At 37.0% G+C, this 19968-nt stretch overlaps 1 protein-coding gene across 3 annotated transcripts in view; it reads right to left on the reverse strand.

The window, feature by feature from the left end:
• The window catches only part of MET (MET proto-oncogene, receptor tyrosine kinase), a 106852-nt gene that overhangs the window by 34527 nt on the left and 52357 nt on the right, over positions 1-19968 (reverse strand). For all 3 annotated transcript variants that reach the window (XM_017664028.3, XM_017664027.3, XM_037023446.2), the window contains 7 exons: positions 9787-9921; positions 8869-9042; positions 4282-4442; positions 2297-2399; positions 2034-2170; positions 1159-1320; positions 318-417 (listed from right to left, as the gene is read on the reverse strand). In XM_017664028.3, the coding sequence (XP_017519517.3) occupies positions 318-417; positions 1159-1320; positions 2034-2170; positions 2297-2399; positions 4282-4442; positions 8869-9042; positions 9787-9921 (972 nt within the window). The remainder of the gene's footprint in view (positions 1-317; positions 418-1158; positions 1321-2033; positions 2171-2296; positions 2400-4281; positions 4443-8868; positions 9043-9786; positions 9922-19968) is intronic.

A 19968-nucleotide genomic window follows, 5' to 3' on the forward strand; every position in this document is an offset into this window, starting at 1 on the left:
CAGCATGAACTGACTTAGACAGGGAATAACATGGTTTCCATTTGTACAAACTGTCTTTAAAAACACTGCCTCAAGTTGATATTCATCATTTACATCTGATCATTATAAATGTATATTTGTGTATATGTGCGAGTATGAATATTTTACAATGCTATCCTGAGACAAGATCATTTTAGTTGTTGAATAAAAAATCGAATGCTGCAAGGAAGGAACTAGCAAACATTCCAGGCAAAACCAGAATGTCCTATGTACCCTGAAAGCTGGTATGAGGCAGAGATGTAGAGCTTTAAGCACAACCAATCACTCAAAGGACTTACCACTGTAAAGTTCCTTCTGGCTTCAGGCACATTTATTACCATCCTCAGGACACTAACTGAGTTCAGGTTTTTTCCAATAGCTGTTATTGTGCTCCCACCACTGGCAAAATAAAACAGAAAAGGCAATGTTGAGAGATTCTTCCTTTATCGAGTATTTTAAGAGAGAAATTAAATTAAATCACATGTAGTGACTACAAATTATAGCCACAGCCAAAGTCAATGGTAACTCTTGGAAACCACTTACGTAGCTAGAAAATACTTTTAGACATCCATATTTCATAAGTTGAAGAAATGCATTTGTCTATTTACCAAATATGAAAAATAAATTTTTTTTCTCTTTTAAAAAAATGCAAAGAAAAAACAAACTTAACTACTGTTGCCAGACTGATTGAATTAACAGAAAAAAGGCAGACTGAACTGGGTCCAAGGAGATACTAATTCAAAGGAGTCTGGTATACGGAAAAGCTGTATCTAAAGCAGGCAGGGCAATACAATGAAGAATAGAGAAGAAAAGATGATTCCACTTTTAGGCACTAAGGTTAGTACAGAATTGACATGTCATAAGTGCGTAAATACTATGGTGCCACGTTAAGCTATTCTACTGAAGTCCATTTAAAACATAATAGGATAAAATGTTTCTTGGCATGAACTAGCACTGATAAAGTTAAACTGTACTCAGAACCCAAATGCAGTTTTCACCCCTGAATTGGAAAGGTAACCTTCAAAAGAAATGCAACAGCATCAAAGCCAGAGATAAAGCTACAATTCCTCTTGACTATTCAACAGCCAAGTCACCCTTCTGTTCATTATTTTCTTACACCCATCAGCAGCTTTTACTTACCTAATAAAAGATTTGGTTGGATGAATTTCATAGACAATGGGGTCTTCCCGGTAACTGAAGCTGTTCATCTCTCGGTTGGCTAAGTCGATTTTCAATTTAATAGGAAATTCAGTTGGAGTGGTTTGGGCTGGGGTATAACATTTGAGAATACTATCTGACACACTGAACAAAAAAAGAAATTAAGAAAAAAGAACTTAGCTACTGGAGATACACATATTTTAAAATTTTATTCATAAATCAAAAGGACATCACTCAATGGCTCCTCAGTACAATTTCCTGATGTGGATGAGAGCAAAAAAGCTCATTCTAATGTAGGCTGTTTACATTTAACTGAATCCCAAACTTAGCTTTGTTGCAAAAAGTCATTTTTTACTTCAAAACGTTTGGGATTTTAACCAATTTTTATTGTAACCTTTTGATACTTGATTAAACTGAGTTTTTCCAACTCTAAGAGACTAAAACATAACTTCCCTATAAATTCAGTCTCCTCTGTTTCTCACTTCACAAAAGTGATTTAGTCTAACTGTAAATCATAATGGAAATATTTAATTTATTGTCAATTACCAGAATCTCACAGCTCATAGCATACCCATGATACTTAGATATAATAGTAAAGGTGGGTGGGAAGATAAAATTTAAAAATGGAATTAATATACGATAAAGGAATGGTATAAAAATCAGCAAAAGGGAGTGATGGATTTGGGAAGGTTTATCAGCAATACAGTAAATAATATACATCTTGATTTTCCTACACACACACACACACACACACACACACACACACACACACACACACGAAACAATCTTTTCTTGATTTGTTAGGTATAGATACTAATCTGACCTGACTGATTCAACAAAAAATAAATTTACAGCACCTTTTTAAAGTACATGTTTTTCCACCAATTGAAATGTGTCTAGAATTTCCACTGTTGAGGTGTCTTCCTGTTAATGTAAGTAAAGTGCCACCAGTCTTAGGACCATAACTTGGAGAAATATTTGTTATTATGGGATTCTGCATGGGAGATAAAAACAAAACAAAACAAAACAAAACAAAGTAACTTGTTAATTTTATAACTCTAAATAGATTAGGTAATAATTAAATATCCTAATCTATTAGAAAAGTAATGTTTAGACTTACCACATAGGAAAACGTACTATATTGTGCTTTCCTTTGACCATTTGAAATAATTATGGACATATTGAAATGTTCATTCATTGCATGACCAACTGTGCATTTCAACCTGAAAAGAAAAGTTTAGTATGTCACAAATCTAAAGGCATTTTCTGGTTTGGCTTTTATTATGCATGGACATTAAATTGTGAACTGACTACTCTGAATAGAAAGCAGAGTTTTGTAAAGCATTAGGGCTGAAATGGTATAATTCAATTTCTGTACTATTATGATAAGCTTTATATTGACTGTATTATATTATTTATATAGACAAAACAGGAAATGTTAAACCTTATCAATGAAGATCTCACCTCAACTGAAAAGTTTATAATGATCTAAGCCTAAGCCTATAAAATTATAGGCATAATGTTCAGCATAACTAAGACAGAGGTAGTATTTCAACAGCATATGAAACAAATGGGTTAATTATAAATAAGCCAAATCTCTTTGTTAATATATGTCAACAGGTACATTTCTGTAGTTATGCCTGTTTATTTAAGTCATTTAAAAATTATGAAATTGTAATAGGATTTCCATAGAACTATTTTGAATTAATAATTTTATTATAGTCCTGAAAAAGTATAAACATAATTTGTTTTTATTAAGTAACTTTTTAGAGAATGAATTATTATGTTTCAGTTTACAAGCTCTAATTAATAATGCAATTATAGGAACTTATAAGGGATATTTCCAGAATGAATTTATTTTGCCATTAAACTAAACAAGTATGACATTAATTGATGTTTTGGTCTCAGTAAAATGAGTAGATTTAGACCTATATGTAACCATAGAAGGAATTCTATGAGTATAAAATAACCACTTGGTAGAATGGGTTCAACCATAAAGCTTTAAATGTCTGGCTGTTGTTACTACATGATAACTAAAAAATTTCTGTGTTCTTTCTTCATTATGGGATTTAGGTTTTATAGAGGGTGCAAGCACAGGTCTTGGATCAGGAAGGCTGAGTTTGCAGGCCTTATTCTCTGTACTACCTCGCTAAGCTATCCTCCACCTTCCTGAATTTCAGGTACCACCTTTGTGAAATGGGAATGATATTGCTATCTCCTGGGATTTGGAAATGGCTAAGTGAGAGACACACCTTACATGATAGTGCCAATAAATATCAGCTGAATGCAAATTTAAACTCATAAGAAAAGTCTTACTGTGTAGTGAAGATTGGGCTGCTTCACTACATTTGAGGTTTAGAAAGTGAATTTAGGAGAGGAGGTCCATATTGACTTTTACAGAAAAACTCACTGGAGACCCTATATTTGAAGACTTTAAAGATGGAGCAACCCCGACCAGTGTTACTCTTTCAAATCTAGCCAATTACTGAAGAGTTGTCACAAAAATAGTTGAAAGACTCCCAGATGCTGGATTCTTCTTTTCTTCATCTAGGTAATATCACCTTTCAACCTCCTTAATCTTGGTAAACAAACAGGATTAAAAACAGAAAAGATCCATAAGGGATTTTGTTGGGAAAACGGAAGTTTCTGTGGTCAGGATTCTCACCTGACCCTGGTCTGCATGCTCACTACACATGTGTGGGCAATACGTTATTACTGACTCTATATAAAGAGCTCTGCCCAGTAGTCTGGGCTGCACGGCTGCAGGAGAGTAGAGGCTGGAATGGTGGCAGTGTTGAGGACAGAGACAGAAGAGGATTATAGACCTAGAGACTGTTGGACACAGACATGACTCTAGTGCTCGACCTACTGCTGGGTAATAAAGACGGGTATAAACCCTTTTATCACAAGAACGTTCCATTGTTATTCCTTGGTTTCATTGAATCCATAGTGAACTTTCAGAGGGCTGAAACCCTCAGGCAAGACAGATGTGACAGGCCAAACCTTTATTAATTCAAGACATGGACTTTGGGGGCAATTTTTACAAGTATTCAAACAAAACCTGTTGTGCAACCACACCCTAGCAAAGCATTTTAAGATCCTTACATATTTGTTGTGCTCTCACTGAAGGTCAAGGTGCAGCTCTCATTTCCAAGGAAAACTCTGGTTTTCTTTAAATCAAATTTATTATTCCTCCTGAAACCAAAGTCCCAGCCACATATAGTTAGTGTTGTCCCTCCTTCCAGGGGTGCACTAGTTGGGAAAACCTGTAAGGGCAACACAAACATTTAAGAATACCCAAATATTATTGTCTTTCAGTTGTGTATAAAGCAAACAAAATATGTATCCTCAAATAGTCTGAAATTCTTCCATTCTCAAATTATCTAAAAAAATTGAGTTTTCACTACAGGCAAAAGGATCACAAACTTCAGAGAGTCTGGAATAACCATTAAAACAGTACGATATGCTAGTGAAATAAGTTTTCAGGAAATCCAGAGATGGGACAGAGCAGATTCAGCCTGGGAGGGGGAATGAAGAGCTTTCTTTGGTAAAGTGAATCTGTCTCTAGTTACCTTTTGGGCTGGAGTAGACACTCTTTGGGCCCACACTTTTACATGCTCGTAAGTCCTCTAGGGGCCTCCAGATCAAACTGAGATTAAAAAAAACCTTCATAGTCCCTAGAAGCCAGGCGCCAATATAGGCCATGCTCTGTGCTCCAGCTGGGTGTGTGCCACATCCTTGTTGCTATGGTGTTTCCCACCCAGAGAAGAAAGTCACAAGGTAAAAATACCTCTTTCAGTATCCAATGTTTTCAGCAGCTATCATAATACCAAATACATAGAGGGCATTCAACACATATTTGCCATTCATTCATTCATTATTTATTATAAATCATCTATGGGCCAGGAATGAACAAATGAATCTATTTCTTTAGACTTGTTAATTCACATTCATTCCTGATTTGTGATTTTTCCTTAAATATGGTCTGTATTTGATGTACACCAGCTGGTTAGATGACACACTCAGCCTTTTAAAAGTGATGTAATATTTAACACATACAGTATATTATTTCTATTAGAAATAGATAAAAAAAAATGGGAGAGAGCTCCACATGTGATCTGTATTGCAGCAATGTTTCTAATTATCTCCCTTGGCATTATTTTCCATTTCATTTCTGAGTCCTCCCCACCCTGTGTTCAATGTAAAATAAATAATAGGTTCATTTTATAATTGCAGGGTCACTTTCTGGTGCACGAAAAGTAAAAACTGAATTTATTACTAAAACTTCGGCAACTGTGATATAAGACAGCATTAGGCTCCTATGAAGTCCATAGACAACGGTTCTTAGGCTAAAAGTATTAAAACAAAACAAATTTCCAAGTTAAAAATATGCTTCTCCTCAGCAGATTTGTGACAATTGAGAAAGGAAATGCTCTTTTGGGGGGACATATTGTAAATTGTGCTGTAAAGTACAATGGTGGGAAAATATAGCACCACTCTAGAGGCAACTCAAAACCAGTAAAGGTATTTGCTAAAGGCCAGTTAGTGAAAGTCTAAAAATGATCCTTTTACAATTTAGAAGGACTTTTAACAAAATTCAAATTTGTAAACATTCCCATCCATCCCAAGTAAATAATTGCAAACCAAACTCTTACCATTGTTAAAGTCTTAGCTTAATGCTTTTATGATAGCTATTTTACCCATAAAATCCATTACACAGTTGGTCTTTCATGAAAACTTACCTTGTCCGTGTCTAGCTAATGAGAACAGCTAGAAAAAAAAAATCTAATTATTATGTTAGAAATTCAGTAGGAGAGAACAAGACATCTAACCCTCCTGGACTCTTCAGCCTGAGGCAGTCGCACAGCTGCTGTTCCCTTGTTTAATGCAGAGCCTTCCCTGTTGAAAACAGCTGCCCAAGGCTGATGGTGGCCTGATATTCTGCCCAGATCACCTCTTTCTACAGAAAAACTGAAGTCTGTCACTCTACATACATCATAACTTCCTATATAAGGCAAAAGGATTGGGTGATGATTTGAGAAAAACTAAGAATTTTTCAATTGGTTTGTTGGCAACAGAAATGAATATTATAAATCTCTGCTAGACAGGATTCGAAAGGCCAGCTCTACATGGCTTTCATCTCCTGGCTGAGATACTAGAAGGGGGCATCTGAGCATTTTACCTTTAGCTTATTAATGTTCACTCTTCCAGGGTAAAAGGATGGATGCAGTCTTGGACTATATACCCTTGGATATAACTAACAGTGGGCTGGCAAACTCTGAGTCACCCTGAAGGGTAGAGAAACTCCTGGGAAGGAAATGAGTGTCCTGCAGAGAGCCATGGAGGCTGGGTCTCTCCCCTGTCTGGACAGGGGAGGAATAGCCACAGAAGTAACTGGTGTCCTTGCATGGGTGAAAATGATGTAAATGATTATGTTTTCAAAGCCCATCAAGATAATACATGAGAAAGTGAAAACAACAACAAAAACACTTGGAAAATTAAAATATGTCTCTACCATAGGAAAAAAATTACAAGTATATTGGTGACAGTATACTGCCTATATGACTCCCACCCCCATAAGATATCACTGTTGCTTCTTATCTGAATCTTCTGATCAATTAATAAACTGTTTTACCGTCTCACTGGGAGTGAATTCAATCCTATAATATATGACAACTTTATCTTAATAAATTCAGAATACACTGGAAAAGTTCTCTTCCTTTTCTGAAGCATTTCTCATTTCTCTTTAAGTATGAGATCAGATAACATGTCTGAAATGAAATAATGGGCTTGCAATCCCAAGATCTCTCATATGGGAACTGCAAAGAACTTCAGTCACTGAACATCATGTACCTTTAAAATCAGGTTACCTTACATTTATTAGAAAGTAAAACTATATATCAGCTAGGTTTTGTGCCTGTAGAGTGTAAGACAGATAAGAAAAAGATGAGTAATCTAATTTTTTGCAGTAAGAATGCTGAATGTTGTGGTCTAGTGCAGCATGAAATCTCCCTAACAAGTATGAACCGAAAGGGATTTATGGACTCAGCCGCACTACTTTCCTTCTAATCATGTGACTCAGGCCTCACCAACTCAAGCATGATGCAATGCAACCTTTCAAAATCGCCAGCTACAGAGTACTAGAGTGAGGAAAGATGACAGAGGAGGGAGATTCAAACATTATGAGAGATTCTATGGTTTTAGAAAACTCTAAAATATTTAGTTTAACCATTTTATATAGCTTTCAAGACTGATAAAAAGAAGACAATTGGTCAAAATTAAATAATCCCTTTGTATAGGTTCTCCATCTGCTCTTTATTTAAAACACTACCTTGGCTATTTTTGAAATTAAATTGCTGTGATTTAATTGCCTTCACACGCACAACACTCTTCCTGTATCTGTTTCACAGAATAGTTGAGTTCAGATTTCTAGTGTCTCAAGTTGCCAAGGCTGTGTGTTTAAAAAAGTATACAATTGTATGTGGTTGTAAAGTATATTAAACAAACAAAAACGGGTACATAAATACTACAGTATAGATTAAAATTTTTCTTAGAATCTTCTAGTTTATTCTCTGGCTGATTGAGGTAAGTCCTAATAATTGTGTCACACCTAACAGAAAATGATTTGGTTTAAAACCCAGTCACCCAGTACAAATCTTGCTCCAAACCGTAACTAAATGAAAACAGCTATTGGCTTGGAGGTGGTTCTTGTTCTGACTTGTACACTCTGTTTACTTAGGCTTGAACCAGGCGACCGAGACCTTTAACTTGAATCTTTCACAAGACCCATTTACTAAAGTCCAACTGTTCTACATGTAGGCAGAGAAAATACATACTGGGTCCTCACCAGGGAAGTATTTTCAAGCAAAATGTGTTTGGAAGAAGACATGTAGAAAAACTGCCACAGAGATTTTCAGTGCCAAATATATGCTTAAGCAAATAAAGCAACAGAGAGCAAGTGTGGCCACAATATCATGGCTGACGTCCACTGCTAGAAACTCAGTTCTCTAATAGCAGGAGGCACTTCTGTCTTGTTGGGGCCTGTATCTCCCCAGTGTCTAGAAGAATGCATGCTGTGTGGGATGCACTCAATACATATTTTTGGAGTGAATTAAAGAATGGAATGATATGGAGTGTATATGTCAGTATAGTCATCACTGCATGTCTAGTGTTCTTCCAGGAACTTGAGAGAGGGAACACAGACACCCATGAGTGTGGGCTATTACTTGCCTCTCAAATTACCCTGGGAAGTAAGAAGAGACATGGCCACCATCTATGCACCAGACAGGAAGAAACCTTCTTTCCTCTCTTCCCCAGCATGGCTCACATCTGGGCACTTGGTAGATAAAGTAGGTGGCAAGGAATCATGACATGGGCGAGTCAAGAGGGAACAGGCTCCAGGGTGAGGAAATGGTAGCAATGTTGTTCACTTGCCACCACTCTTAGTCACCTAACACTAAAGGAGAGCAAATGCCCAAGGAGAGCATCGACTTAGTGAGTACAAAGCAAACGTGTCTGGTGCAGGACCTGGGGATGTGCCGAGATGCCACCCTAAAGGAAGAACCTGGAGGGAGCTGGTGTTTGGCTGATGTCTCACAGCTGAATGAGTAACTAGATTTGCAGATTTTTTTTTTATTAATGGGATTTGTATTTACCAAAAAACATACATGAACAGCTGATAGAGATTCCTACCTCATAGATTGTAGGCAGACAGATCTCCTGAGTCCATGTTCCACTGGTGCATTGTTCCAAATGCACACATTTATCATGGCACCAGCCACACTGCACGAAGGGAGGGGCGGACAGACACTGACTGCAGGACTGGAAGTGTTCACAGCCCAACCCATTCAGCGGGATCTTGGTGATCTGGGAAGAAAAGTGATGGAAAAAGCTACCAGAGGGTTTTCTTTCTTTGTTAAATAAAAAGCAAATACACCAAAGATACATGGAAATACAATTTTACAGAGTCTACTAGAAACAGTGTGCAAATCATGTTATAATAATTAAGTGATTAAAGAAAATTCCTTCCTTCCCTCTATTGCTGGCATGTATGTGATAAAAGTTACCATTATTGCCCAGTGAATGCAAACATTGTCATGCAATGTCAGAGATTCTATTTAGTAGGGACATTCTGCTCTGAGATGATTTAAAAATAACAAGATAGTATAATTTAAGATGCTGGAACACACACTAAAATCCCCCGGGGAAACTAAGTTTACGTACCATTTTGGCATCAAGATGCACCCCCTTCTCTCAGATAAAAAGGATTATGGGCTGGTGTGGGATTCCAATGTATGTTTCAGGTCTGCTTGCTCTAGAGTTGTGCCCTTAGGACTTGTAATTTTCATTCTGTGTTTGTTTTTCTCATTGAAAAACATAAGACAAAAGGAGACGTATGTACATGTTATGAAAAGGACCTCCCCTAGGTCCTATTGTCCCTGAATAAACATTTAACTTGATTTCAGATCTCTGGAATACTCAAGAAAGAACCTGATAGAGGAGAGGTGATTCCAAGACCAAGAGAGAAATTCAGAAGGATCACACGACCTTGGCTGTAACTAGCCACAGGAAGAACACATCCACAGCGTCTGCCGTGGGGACAGGGCTTACCTTCTTCCCAGTGACAACGAGTGTGTAGCCATTTTGATTTAATGGGTGTTCCATGATAACTTCTGGAGACACGGGTTGGGAATCCAGGGGAAAATTCACATGAGGGGTTGATGATCCCGATCGAGAAACCACAACCTGAGAAACGAAACAGAAACACCCTTTGTACAACCAGCTCAGTTTAAATTAAGAGGAAAATGTGGATGATAACAATAATAACAGATCAGGAGAGCTCATGGGTATTTGACTTAAAGGTCCTACAGTTTAGCTCACTGTAAATCAAGATGACATCTTCTAATCTTCTGCCCTGAAGACAATTCATCTGAACCCCAAGACAGACTCTTGCCGATGAATTTTTAATGGTTTCTAGGGAAGGAGATATGCCAGTCAATCAACCAGCATGTTCAGGCAAATCCTCATGGTGGTACTGGAAGAGCCCAAACTCTCTCAGAACAGAAGAGCTCACTTATGCTACAAGGATTTTGGATTATTTTTTAATCTCTCCTCCATGGCCCTCCCCACAGAGCAGTTTTCCTTTATATAATGAAAAGGATAGTGGATGGGGACTGTGGAGACCTGGCTCTAGTTCCAGCTTTGATAATCTTAAGCCATATTTATAGATCTTTTGAGTTCAAAATAGGCCCTCAGTGACTCTGAAATGATGTGCTATTGTTTTTATAAGCCATTGCCCTATCATATGTTATTACTTAGATTATAAATAAAGTTCTGCTTCTTGGTCTGGTTTTATAATAAGGTCTGATGGTTTTAACAATGCCTTGGAAATGAGGTTTGATGATGGGTGTCATTTTTACTTTCAGGTTTTTCTAATTTGGGATGTTTCTTAGCTATACAGTTTCTAACTGCCCTATTGCTAGAACCCAGTGATGATAAAGTCCAACAAAACCAGAATGACTACCTGAGACTAATACTCAGACTTTAGGAGAGTTAGGAGCTCTCCAAGAGACTCTCACTCTGAAATGGGCTGTAACATTGCCCCTACATGAGGTGCTAAAGGAGAAGGACAGCTCTGGGCTTGAAACTGACTGGGAAATTGCCCAACATCCCAAATACCCTTTTACATTTCATTGAAAGCACATGTATTTGCCATGAGTATGAAATCACAGGGCATCTTTAAAACAGGAATGAAAATTACAGGAGAAATTAACTGCTTAGTACTTTAACAAACTCACACACAACATATAAAAGTTCTGGGGCAGCAGTAAATTTTTTCTTCAGCCCAAGGAGTCAAGTGCTCTGAAACAATCTGGGAAGATTCTAAAGTACCTATTTGTTCCCAGAGAGCAGATTGTTGATAGAGAAACTAACCAAGCACACACAAAGCCATAAAAGCTGAGCATCATGACATTTTTTTGTCTACCTGAAACACTCAACACTTTCAAAACATCTCCATTAAGCAGAGTGACTGTATTTGCACAGAAGTTAAATGATGGGTCAAAGGTCATTTGGTCAGGATGGGAAAGAATGGAAACTGCTGTTATTCCTCACTTTAGGGCCAAATAATTTTGTGTGGCTTTTGTACGGGAAGTAAAAAGGAGTGTGATTACCGGTCTTACCCGCCTCCAGGTGCTGGTCAGAGGCAGAGTCTCAGGACATCAGACTTCTAAAACCTCTATCTCAAATTATCGAGATTTTAATTACACAGTTTCTAACCTGGACTCACTTCTGGTGTTCACCACCTCCTGTTTTTCCTATCCCCTACCCCCTAATTTTTTGTATTTCCCTGATTGTTGCCAGTTTCTTCCAACTGTGAAGCTGAAAAAAAATTTCTCACACTCAAGTCAAAATAGTCTTTTAATAACCCATCTCTGCCTGTGCCTCAGTCTGTGCTTTCCACCTCCCTGAAGATGATTTATCTTTCAGAACCTTCCTAAGGATATCTGAATTTTGTGTCCATCCCTCTTGTATTTCCCATTCCAATTAGACCTGTTACATAACAATTACCATCTAGTACCCTTTTTTCTATTTTCTTGCTCTCTTTAATGTCACTTCCCATATCTATAATAAGCAATCCCTTCTTAATTACTAGGTCATCATCTTTGATTTTATCCAGTATCTGAAGTCTACCCAAATAGGCATTTCCCAGAAAAGATCAACTTTTCTTTCTCTTTTCATAAAGATGCTCTTTGCACCTCTGGAACTTGGGTAGACTGATATGGTACATTCCCTGTTAAGACATTTTGTCTGGAGAGCACTGCATATATGGTCCTACATTGCAGCTGAGCCAGACATTGTGTTTTAAGTATTTCGTTTGCTCCTCACAATAATCCAATGATGTACGTACTACTATTTTCCACAAAGAAAATATACCAGAGGACTTTAGCTAAAAAGTACAAGAGCCAAGTTGCCAAGGAGCTTTATCTAATGCCAGAATCCGTTTGCTTGACCTCTTCTTAAACACTCAACTGCTACACTCTCAGAGCACCAGAGTAAATACCAATAAAAAGCTCTAACTCAGAGCCCAAGAGCCACCCGTGAGCCAAAGCATTAAAACAAATTTCACAATGTATTTGCCTTGCCAAATACTCCTTGTTTCAGTAATCTTGGCTATACAAGTTAAGTGTGGCTAAGGAGAAAGACTCCACATCTAAACAGTTTTTAATGGCACAGAGGAAATGTCACTGGTACAGCTAGCGAGCTCTACTTTTGATCATGAGCTAGGAAGAGTGTGGCATGGTATAGAAAACAGGATGAACCAGGGAAGACAGGAAGTGTGTGGAAAAGTGAGATGACTGGAGTTTTAAGCAGAGATCATTATCATGGATGCAAATACCTTTCTAGTGGATCAGTAGCCCTTTCTTTGCAGGTACACCTACTGATATAAACTGCCAAGAATGCTTTTCTATCATTAATTCCTCACTTTCTCTTATTGCCAGAATTCTAAATAGTTGAATAACCTCAAAATACTCTTGTAGCAATGTCTGCAAGTAATTAGGAGGTCCCCTTGTTGTCATGGAGACATTTCTAGGGACAGAACGGACTCTAGCATTTAAATTTAATTCTTATGATAAATCACCAGGCAATCTTAGGACAATTAATATGAAACAGAAGACGAGGAATTATCTTTGGGTCTCTACTGTAGTGACAACTTATCTTTAGTGTTAAGGACTCAAAACCTTTCTCTATATGCTCCTGAAACTACAAGACTGATATATTTGGGGCTAGGGAGTTGGGAAGAATCTGAATTTACTTGATTGTTGTATCTATGATCTCAAATTTTCTGGGAGAGGACACAAGGAAGAAATACATGGACAAATATTATAAATAAAACCTTTGTGGCTAGGCCCCAAAATTCATAAACCTGACCAAAGTAATTTTGTTTGATAAATCTACAAATACATAAAAGCCAGATCCCTTCATCACCCACATAGTCTCACTTTTTATTACACTGTTTAAGAATTTAAGAATGAACAATTTAACATGAAATTCTTGTATGTGCCTTTCTTTTCATTTTTTTTAAGTGGACAATTCAATGATTTTTTAATTATATCCACAGATCTGTGCAACGAGAACCAAAATCAATTTTAGAACATTTTCATGTCCTAAACCCATATCCCTTAGTCATCATACCACCACTCCTCATACCCTCCAAACCCTCGCAACCACTATTTTACTTTATAGCTCTATAGATTTTCCTATTCTGGACCTTTCATATAAACAGATTCCTATAGTATGTGGTCTTTTGTGACTAGCTTCTTTCACTTAGTGTAAGGTTTTCAAGGCTCATCCATGCTGGAACATTTATCAGCACTTTGATTACTTTTTCACTGCTGTGAATAATGCTGCTATGAACATTCATGCACCAGTTTTTGTGAGAACATATGTTTTCTCTTGGTTATATACCTAGGACTGGAATTGTTGAGTCTTCTGGTAAATATGTTTAACCTTTGAGAAACTGCTAGACCATTTACCAAAGGGGCTGCACAATTATACAATCCCTCTAGCATGTATGAGAGTTCCAATTTCTCTATATCTTCACTGACATTTGTTATCTTCCATTTTGTTGATTATAGCCATCCCAGTGGGTGTGAACCATGGTACTTTATTGTGGTTTTAGAATTTTGTATTTCTCTCCCAGACTTTTTTTTAATTAAGTAAAAGACAAGTTTAGTTCTGTCCATAGTCTTCCATCCATTCCTCCTGCCTGGGACTGAGCAGTTGGGCATTATCTGCTCAGCCTCACAACCAGGGTTCTGAAGAACTTCCCTCATGGTCACACTGGACTTTGATAAAACAGGATCCTCAAGAGGCTGGAGGTGGGGGAGGGACAGACAGAATAAAGTGGATTCTCACCAGGAGAATCAGTTAGAATGGGAGATGCAGCCTACTCCCCAGGTACTACTGTTGATTGAAGACTGAATAAACAGAAAATATACAGTTCTATTTCTAGGCAAAGAGAACCAAGTGGAACCTTTAATATCATCTAGATTGATTTCTAATTTAAAAGTTAAGAAAAATAGAGGATTTCTGTTAAGGAAGAAGGAAAGCTTCAATTTTAATGAAAGATGATGCAAATTGTTGGAATTTGAGACTCAATGAGAAAAAAATGTGAGAGGAAAAAATGTGAATGAAGGTGTCAACACTATTACTAAACATGCTGGGTTATAACTGGGTGTGACCTTAAGGTTCCAGGAAGTGGGTCTGCTTTCATGTAGTTTCTGGTATGGAGTCGGGCAGGTAATAGGTCCTAAAGGTATACTTGTTGCCTAAATATATGACTAGACTGAAATAAGAAGCTCACTTAAGGCTTAGTAAAGGATGGGATTTTTAAATGTTTTAGAAATTTAGACCACCTTCAAGAGTTTTATCAGCATTTTCTAGAAATGGCTTCTAACGCCTCCTGCTTTTTGCCTACTGAAATGGACTGTTTGTGTCACCCCAATATCTGCATGTTAAAATCCTAACCCCCCGTGTGATGGTTTTAAGAGGTAAGGACTTTAGGAGGTAATCAGGTCATGAGGGTGCAGCCCTCATGAATGAGATGAATGCCCTCATAAAAGGGACCCCAAGGGGCTGGCTCTCTTGCCATTTTCCTGCTGTGTGAGAACACCAGCAAGAACAGCACGTGTGGACCAGGACAGAGGTGCTCACGAGACACCGGATCTGCCGGCACCGTGAGCTCAGGTTTCCCAGCCTCCAAAACTGTGAGAAATAAATATTTGCTACTTAAACCACCCTGAGTATGGTAATTTGTTTTAGCAGCCTGAGCTGGCCCAGACACCTGCGTAAGGTTTATTACCTTGTTCAGTATGTAAGAGAAATTGGTGTTTGTTTAGAAGGAAATCAGATGGGAAGAGGAGAGTTTTTTGTTTCAATCAAGGTAAGCATCTAGTTTTCTGGGATGGAAAAAAAAAAAGAAACATGAGAAGAAATAGAAACTGCTGATTGGTGCTGACAGCGCAAGATTAAAAGTGGTAAGAAAAAATAGCAGGTGGAAGCCTGTGTTCGACTTTATTCCAAAAGTTGAATAAAATGAAGCTTTACTCTGTTCTCTGCTGTTTTTGGGAAATGGGCACAAGTGATTCTACGCCAATTGGGTACCACAAAAGCCAGGTACCCACAAAAAGTAAGACATTTTCCTTATTGTTACAATACTGATGTGTGTGTTTCAACTTTTGAGATGAGCAAAAGTGAGCGGAATGGGTCAATATCAGATTGAGATCTTTCTAAGAAAATTTAAAGCATCCAAAAGCCAAATATGCTAGTAATTTTGTAAGACTTTAAAAATAACAAGTACTTTCAAATCAGTATTCCAAATATAATGACTGTAGCATTAGCTAATCTATAATAGAGTATATTGTTCCTGAATTTTAGAAGTGATAAAAGTTAAAAAAAAACTACTATTATACACATACACACACACACACACACACACACACACACACACACACACTCTCTCTCTCTCTCTCTCTCTTCAGGTTTTAAAATGTCTCTTCAGTCTTTCAAAAAAGCACCCAAACAAGAAATTCCAGTTATTCCCTACTACCAAAAAAGCAAAACAAACAAAAGCATAGAATTTTACCATAGTTTCAAATATTTATATTTTACATTTCTATTCATGTAAGTGTTTTAGTTGTAGGTATTTCAAGAGCATGCATTAAATCATTTTGGGAGACAGTACCTGAATTGGATTTAATTTTTAGTTCTGGACATAATTCTAAAATTACTAGTTATAATAGGTTCTTCCAACACAAAGGAACTTTCAGAACCTATGAGTATATTTTCTTCCAAGGAAAAACACCAAAGCTACCATTCTTTAGGGATGTAACTAAATCAATGCACAAATTTAAAAAAAAGGCAGGTGATATTTGTATCTGATCATTTTATAAAGGAGATGGGTAAGTTAGGAATCTCTAAAGAGAAATGTTCAGGTTCAAGCGTCATCTGCCTATGTCTCTGCCGGATGCTCACAGCACTGATGAATTGATGACTTGTGTGTACATACTCTAAGACAGCAGCAATCCCAAATGTTATGTATGCTACAGGCTTCCAACACAGAGCACTGACATGCCATGATGGTGACACAGGAACCAAAGGAATTTGAAGACAGGAGGTCAATAGATGAATTGATTCTGCTTAGTGGAAATCAGTAATTATTAAGTAATTATTAAGTACTGAATGCTAACATAATCCTTTAAGCGACGGTCATAAGCAATGATCATAAGCAAAGGATGTCTTTTTAGGTGATCCCTACCTCTAAGTTTCTTGCTTAAGATCCAACTAGCCCAGTTAATAAGAAGTATGAGAGAAAAGGGGTGATGGATGGTAACAGCATCAAGGAATTGGGAGAGGGGAAGAGGATGGGAGAAGAGCAAGGATTTTGACAAAGACCTAATGACAGCTGTGACAGTGTTCAGGCAGTGGCCACTGTATGCAGACTAGGTAGCTGCTCAGTGTGTATTTGTTGAGCTGAACATGAAACAAATCTTGAAAGTGCTTTCCCACCCCCACCACACCCCTGATCCACTCACTCTCCCTGGCCTGACAGTCATGCACAAATATTTTAATAGCAATGCCTTGCATCTAGAGATTAAAGGCCTTACATAAGTGCTGTAAAAAAAAAAAGTCAAGCATTGTTTTTGGATGTAGATTAGACGAGAAGCTCAGAAGGGGAGACATGGGCAATCCCTGTGATCAGTCCTGTGATCATCACGAGTACCCCTTCCCTCTCCCATGTTGCCCTGCACACTGCGCTGCTCCTGAGTCCTGTTCCCGTCTATGTCCCTTCCCCCCTCAAAATTTATAAGGGGGCGCGGAGTGTTCTTATTATTTACTTAAACTATCTTGGATATTGCTTATCATATTATTTTACTTCAAAGCATCCCAAGAGAGTGATTACACAAATAAAAATTGTTTTTGAAATCTATATCTATATTGACATGGCTCTACAGAGAGACTCAAATATATGTACACATCTGTATATTTAGACATAGTTGCACCTGTAGGAGATAAGTTACACATGTTTAAATGTTAGAAACATGTTAAAAATGTCTTCTCTGCCATACATATAATATTGTTAGCTAAACAATGTAATTCTTTCTAATCAAATAACCACTGTGAAATACCTGATTCAGTTTGCACCCGACAGCTGGGGCTGTAGCTTGTATTCCCAGCCAGAGCCGAACATAAGCACAATAGGAAAGGCAGAAACAGCTGCAAACTCTTGGGAGAAAACATTTGCAAAGCAACTCTGCCTTTAGGCTTCAGGGTAGGAAGGAAGTAAAAATCATTTTTCTGTTCCTTTTCATGTATGGCAGCTGTCTTTGGGAAAAAAAATATGTCCATTCTATTTTGTTACATAAACTCCATAGTATTATTAAAACATGAATTGTAGAATTTAGGCGTGGCCAGATTTAGTGCTTTAGTGCGCTTTAGTGCAAACATTTATAGAACTTGGTAGTAGTTAGAGCTTGGCTAAATTAAACTAGTAGTTCTCTATGTCTTTGCTGAACTCCCGACTCTTCCCTGAATAGTATTTGCTGTAAACAAACTGGATTTCAGTGATGTTGACTGAGCCTTCAAATGCTTTAGGTTTATTTACACAAAATTTAATGCAATGGAATTCTTGTAGGCAAGTGTCAGAGAAACAGACCTTCTGTGGGTCTCAATAACCTTTCTCTGTATGTCTTTGTCTTGTGTAGTCTTGATGTTAGGTCCATGTTTGTATCTCTCCTAAAATTTTAGTTCTTTAAAGACAGGTTCTATGTCATTGTTTCCTTTGATTCACTTATTTGCCTAGTAAGATTAGTAGGTTCTCAAAATATATTTGATGAAGCTACCTCATTAAAAAAAAAATTAGTGATATCACTACTTTTTAAAATAAGTATTTACTAATTTTCTTATTTTCATCTTTAATGTTTTGGATGCATAGGTAATGGTGTTAATAAAGCTTCTTTTATGAAAATGCTACAAGAATAAAATGAGACGAGAATAAAACATTTGCTGCAGCATTTCTGCTATAATGAGACTGATACCTGACATATTACTTGGGTGGTAGAATCTGTCATACAGCAGAATTACTCAGTTATTAAAGCAATCTATCTAAAAGTTGGATTTTATTAGAACCTTAGAAATCTGGAAATAGGCCAGGAACTTTGATATAAAAAAAAATGTCAGCTCTCTAGTGACTGTAGAAAGCTTGCTTATTAATATGTGTCTAGTTTGGCAAGGTAATTGACAATTTAGAAAAAAAAAAGGAGACATAAAGGGAAGCAAATCAAAGACAAAGGGAACACATAAAGAATTCAGTAGAGCTTCTCTAATCCTTCCAATTTTTTGGAATTCTATAGAATGATATCAATGTAAATTAAAAAAACTTAAATACAATCTAATACTACACATTGTACAATAACAGCTATCACCACATTTCAGATACATTAGAGTACATGTTTATGTGTGTGTGTGAGGGGATTGGCATCCACCTTTCAGACTTTGAGGAGCTAAGGAGAGAAATGGTCTGAGGTGGGTAAATAAGAACAACGGGCAGGAAAAGAGGGGGATAACGGGGAGGAAAGGTAGAGTTTTTTTTGGAGGAGAAATGGGAGGAGGTGAGGCTAATTGTGGGAACACTTAGATTATAAGTGTTCTGTAAGATTCGTTTTGAGCTAGGAAGATTTTATTTATATTTTTTATGACTTTGAAAACATTCAGCTATGCCCACTAATACAAGAAAAACATGATTTATAATATGGCAATGACCAATATCTAGATTGCTATAAAGACAGTGGTAATTTTTTTTAAGTGCTTTTTTCTTTTTGTATTGAAATATAACTGATACACAGTATTTGCTTCAGATGCACAACATAGTGATTCAACAATTATATGTATTATTAAATGCCCACCATGGTTAAGTGTAGTTACCCCAGTACTATACCAAGATATTATATTACTGGTTATATTTTCTATGCTATACTTCCATTCCGACAACCAATTTATTTTATAATTTGAAGTTTGTACTTCTTTAGCTGTTTTACCCATCCCCCACCTCTGTGGTAACCGATAGTCTATGGTCAGTATTTCTGACCACAGATTTGTATCTTTAGATTCTGACAGTGGTAATTTTTGAAAATCAATTTTATAAAAGAATACAGGGAGAAGATGTATAGATGAGCAAGTCATATGAAAACATTATTCTCCTCAACTAGTTTACTAAAAGTCATTGCCTGATTAGGATGTTAATTACATCAGATGATTTTGAAATAACCACCTCTCTTTAAAAGAAATTTCTAGTATTTGTAGAAAGTCACACTTCTATAGATGCCATGGTCATTCTGCATTAATCAAGAACCTACTAATGAAATCAGGTTGAAAGCCCTACCAAAACTATTAAAGTAGCAAAAGAGATCCAACACAAGAGCATTTTAATTTCTGCAAAGTGCTATGATTCCTGTACCTAGGAAACATGATAATGGCAAGTCTGAAATGTGAACTTTTATTGTGCGGAAATACTGTCGCTATCGATTAAAAGCATTTTTAAATAAAATCTGGATTTTTTTCAGTATTTGAACTTTTGTGTTTGACCCCATCATTTTACAGAACCAGAAGAGCTGGAGTTACAATGGGATTTTGATGATAACGTCCTTTCCTAACTGCTGCCAATATTTCTCAATGATGTGAATGTTTCTTTTCATGGAGACGCATAGTTCACAGAATAGCTCTTCTTTGATC

The sequence above is a fragment of the Manis javanica genome, chromosome 6 (assembly GCF_040802235.1).
Source record: "Manis javanica isolate MJ-LG chromosome 6, MJ_LKY, whole genome shotgun sequence".
NCBI classification, from domain to species: domain Eukaryota; kingdom Metazoa; phylum Chordata; class Mammalia; order Pholidota; family Manidae; genus Manis; species Manis javanica.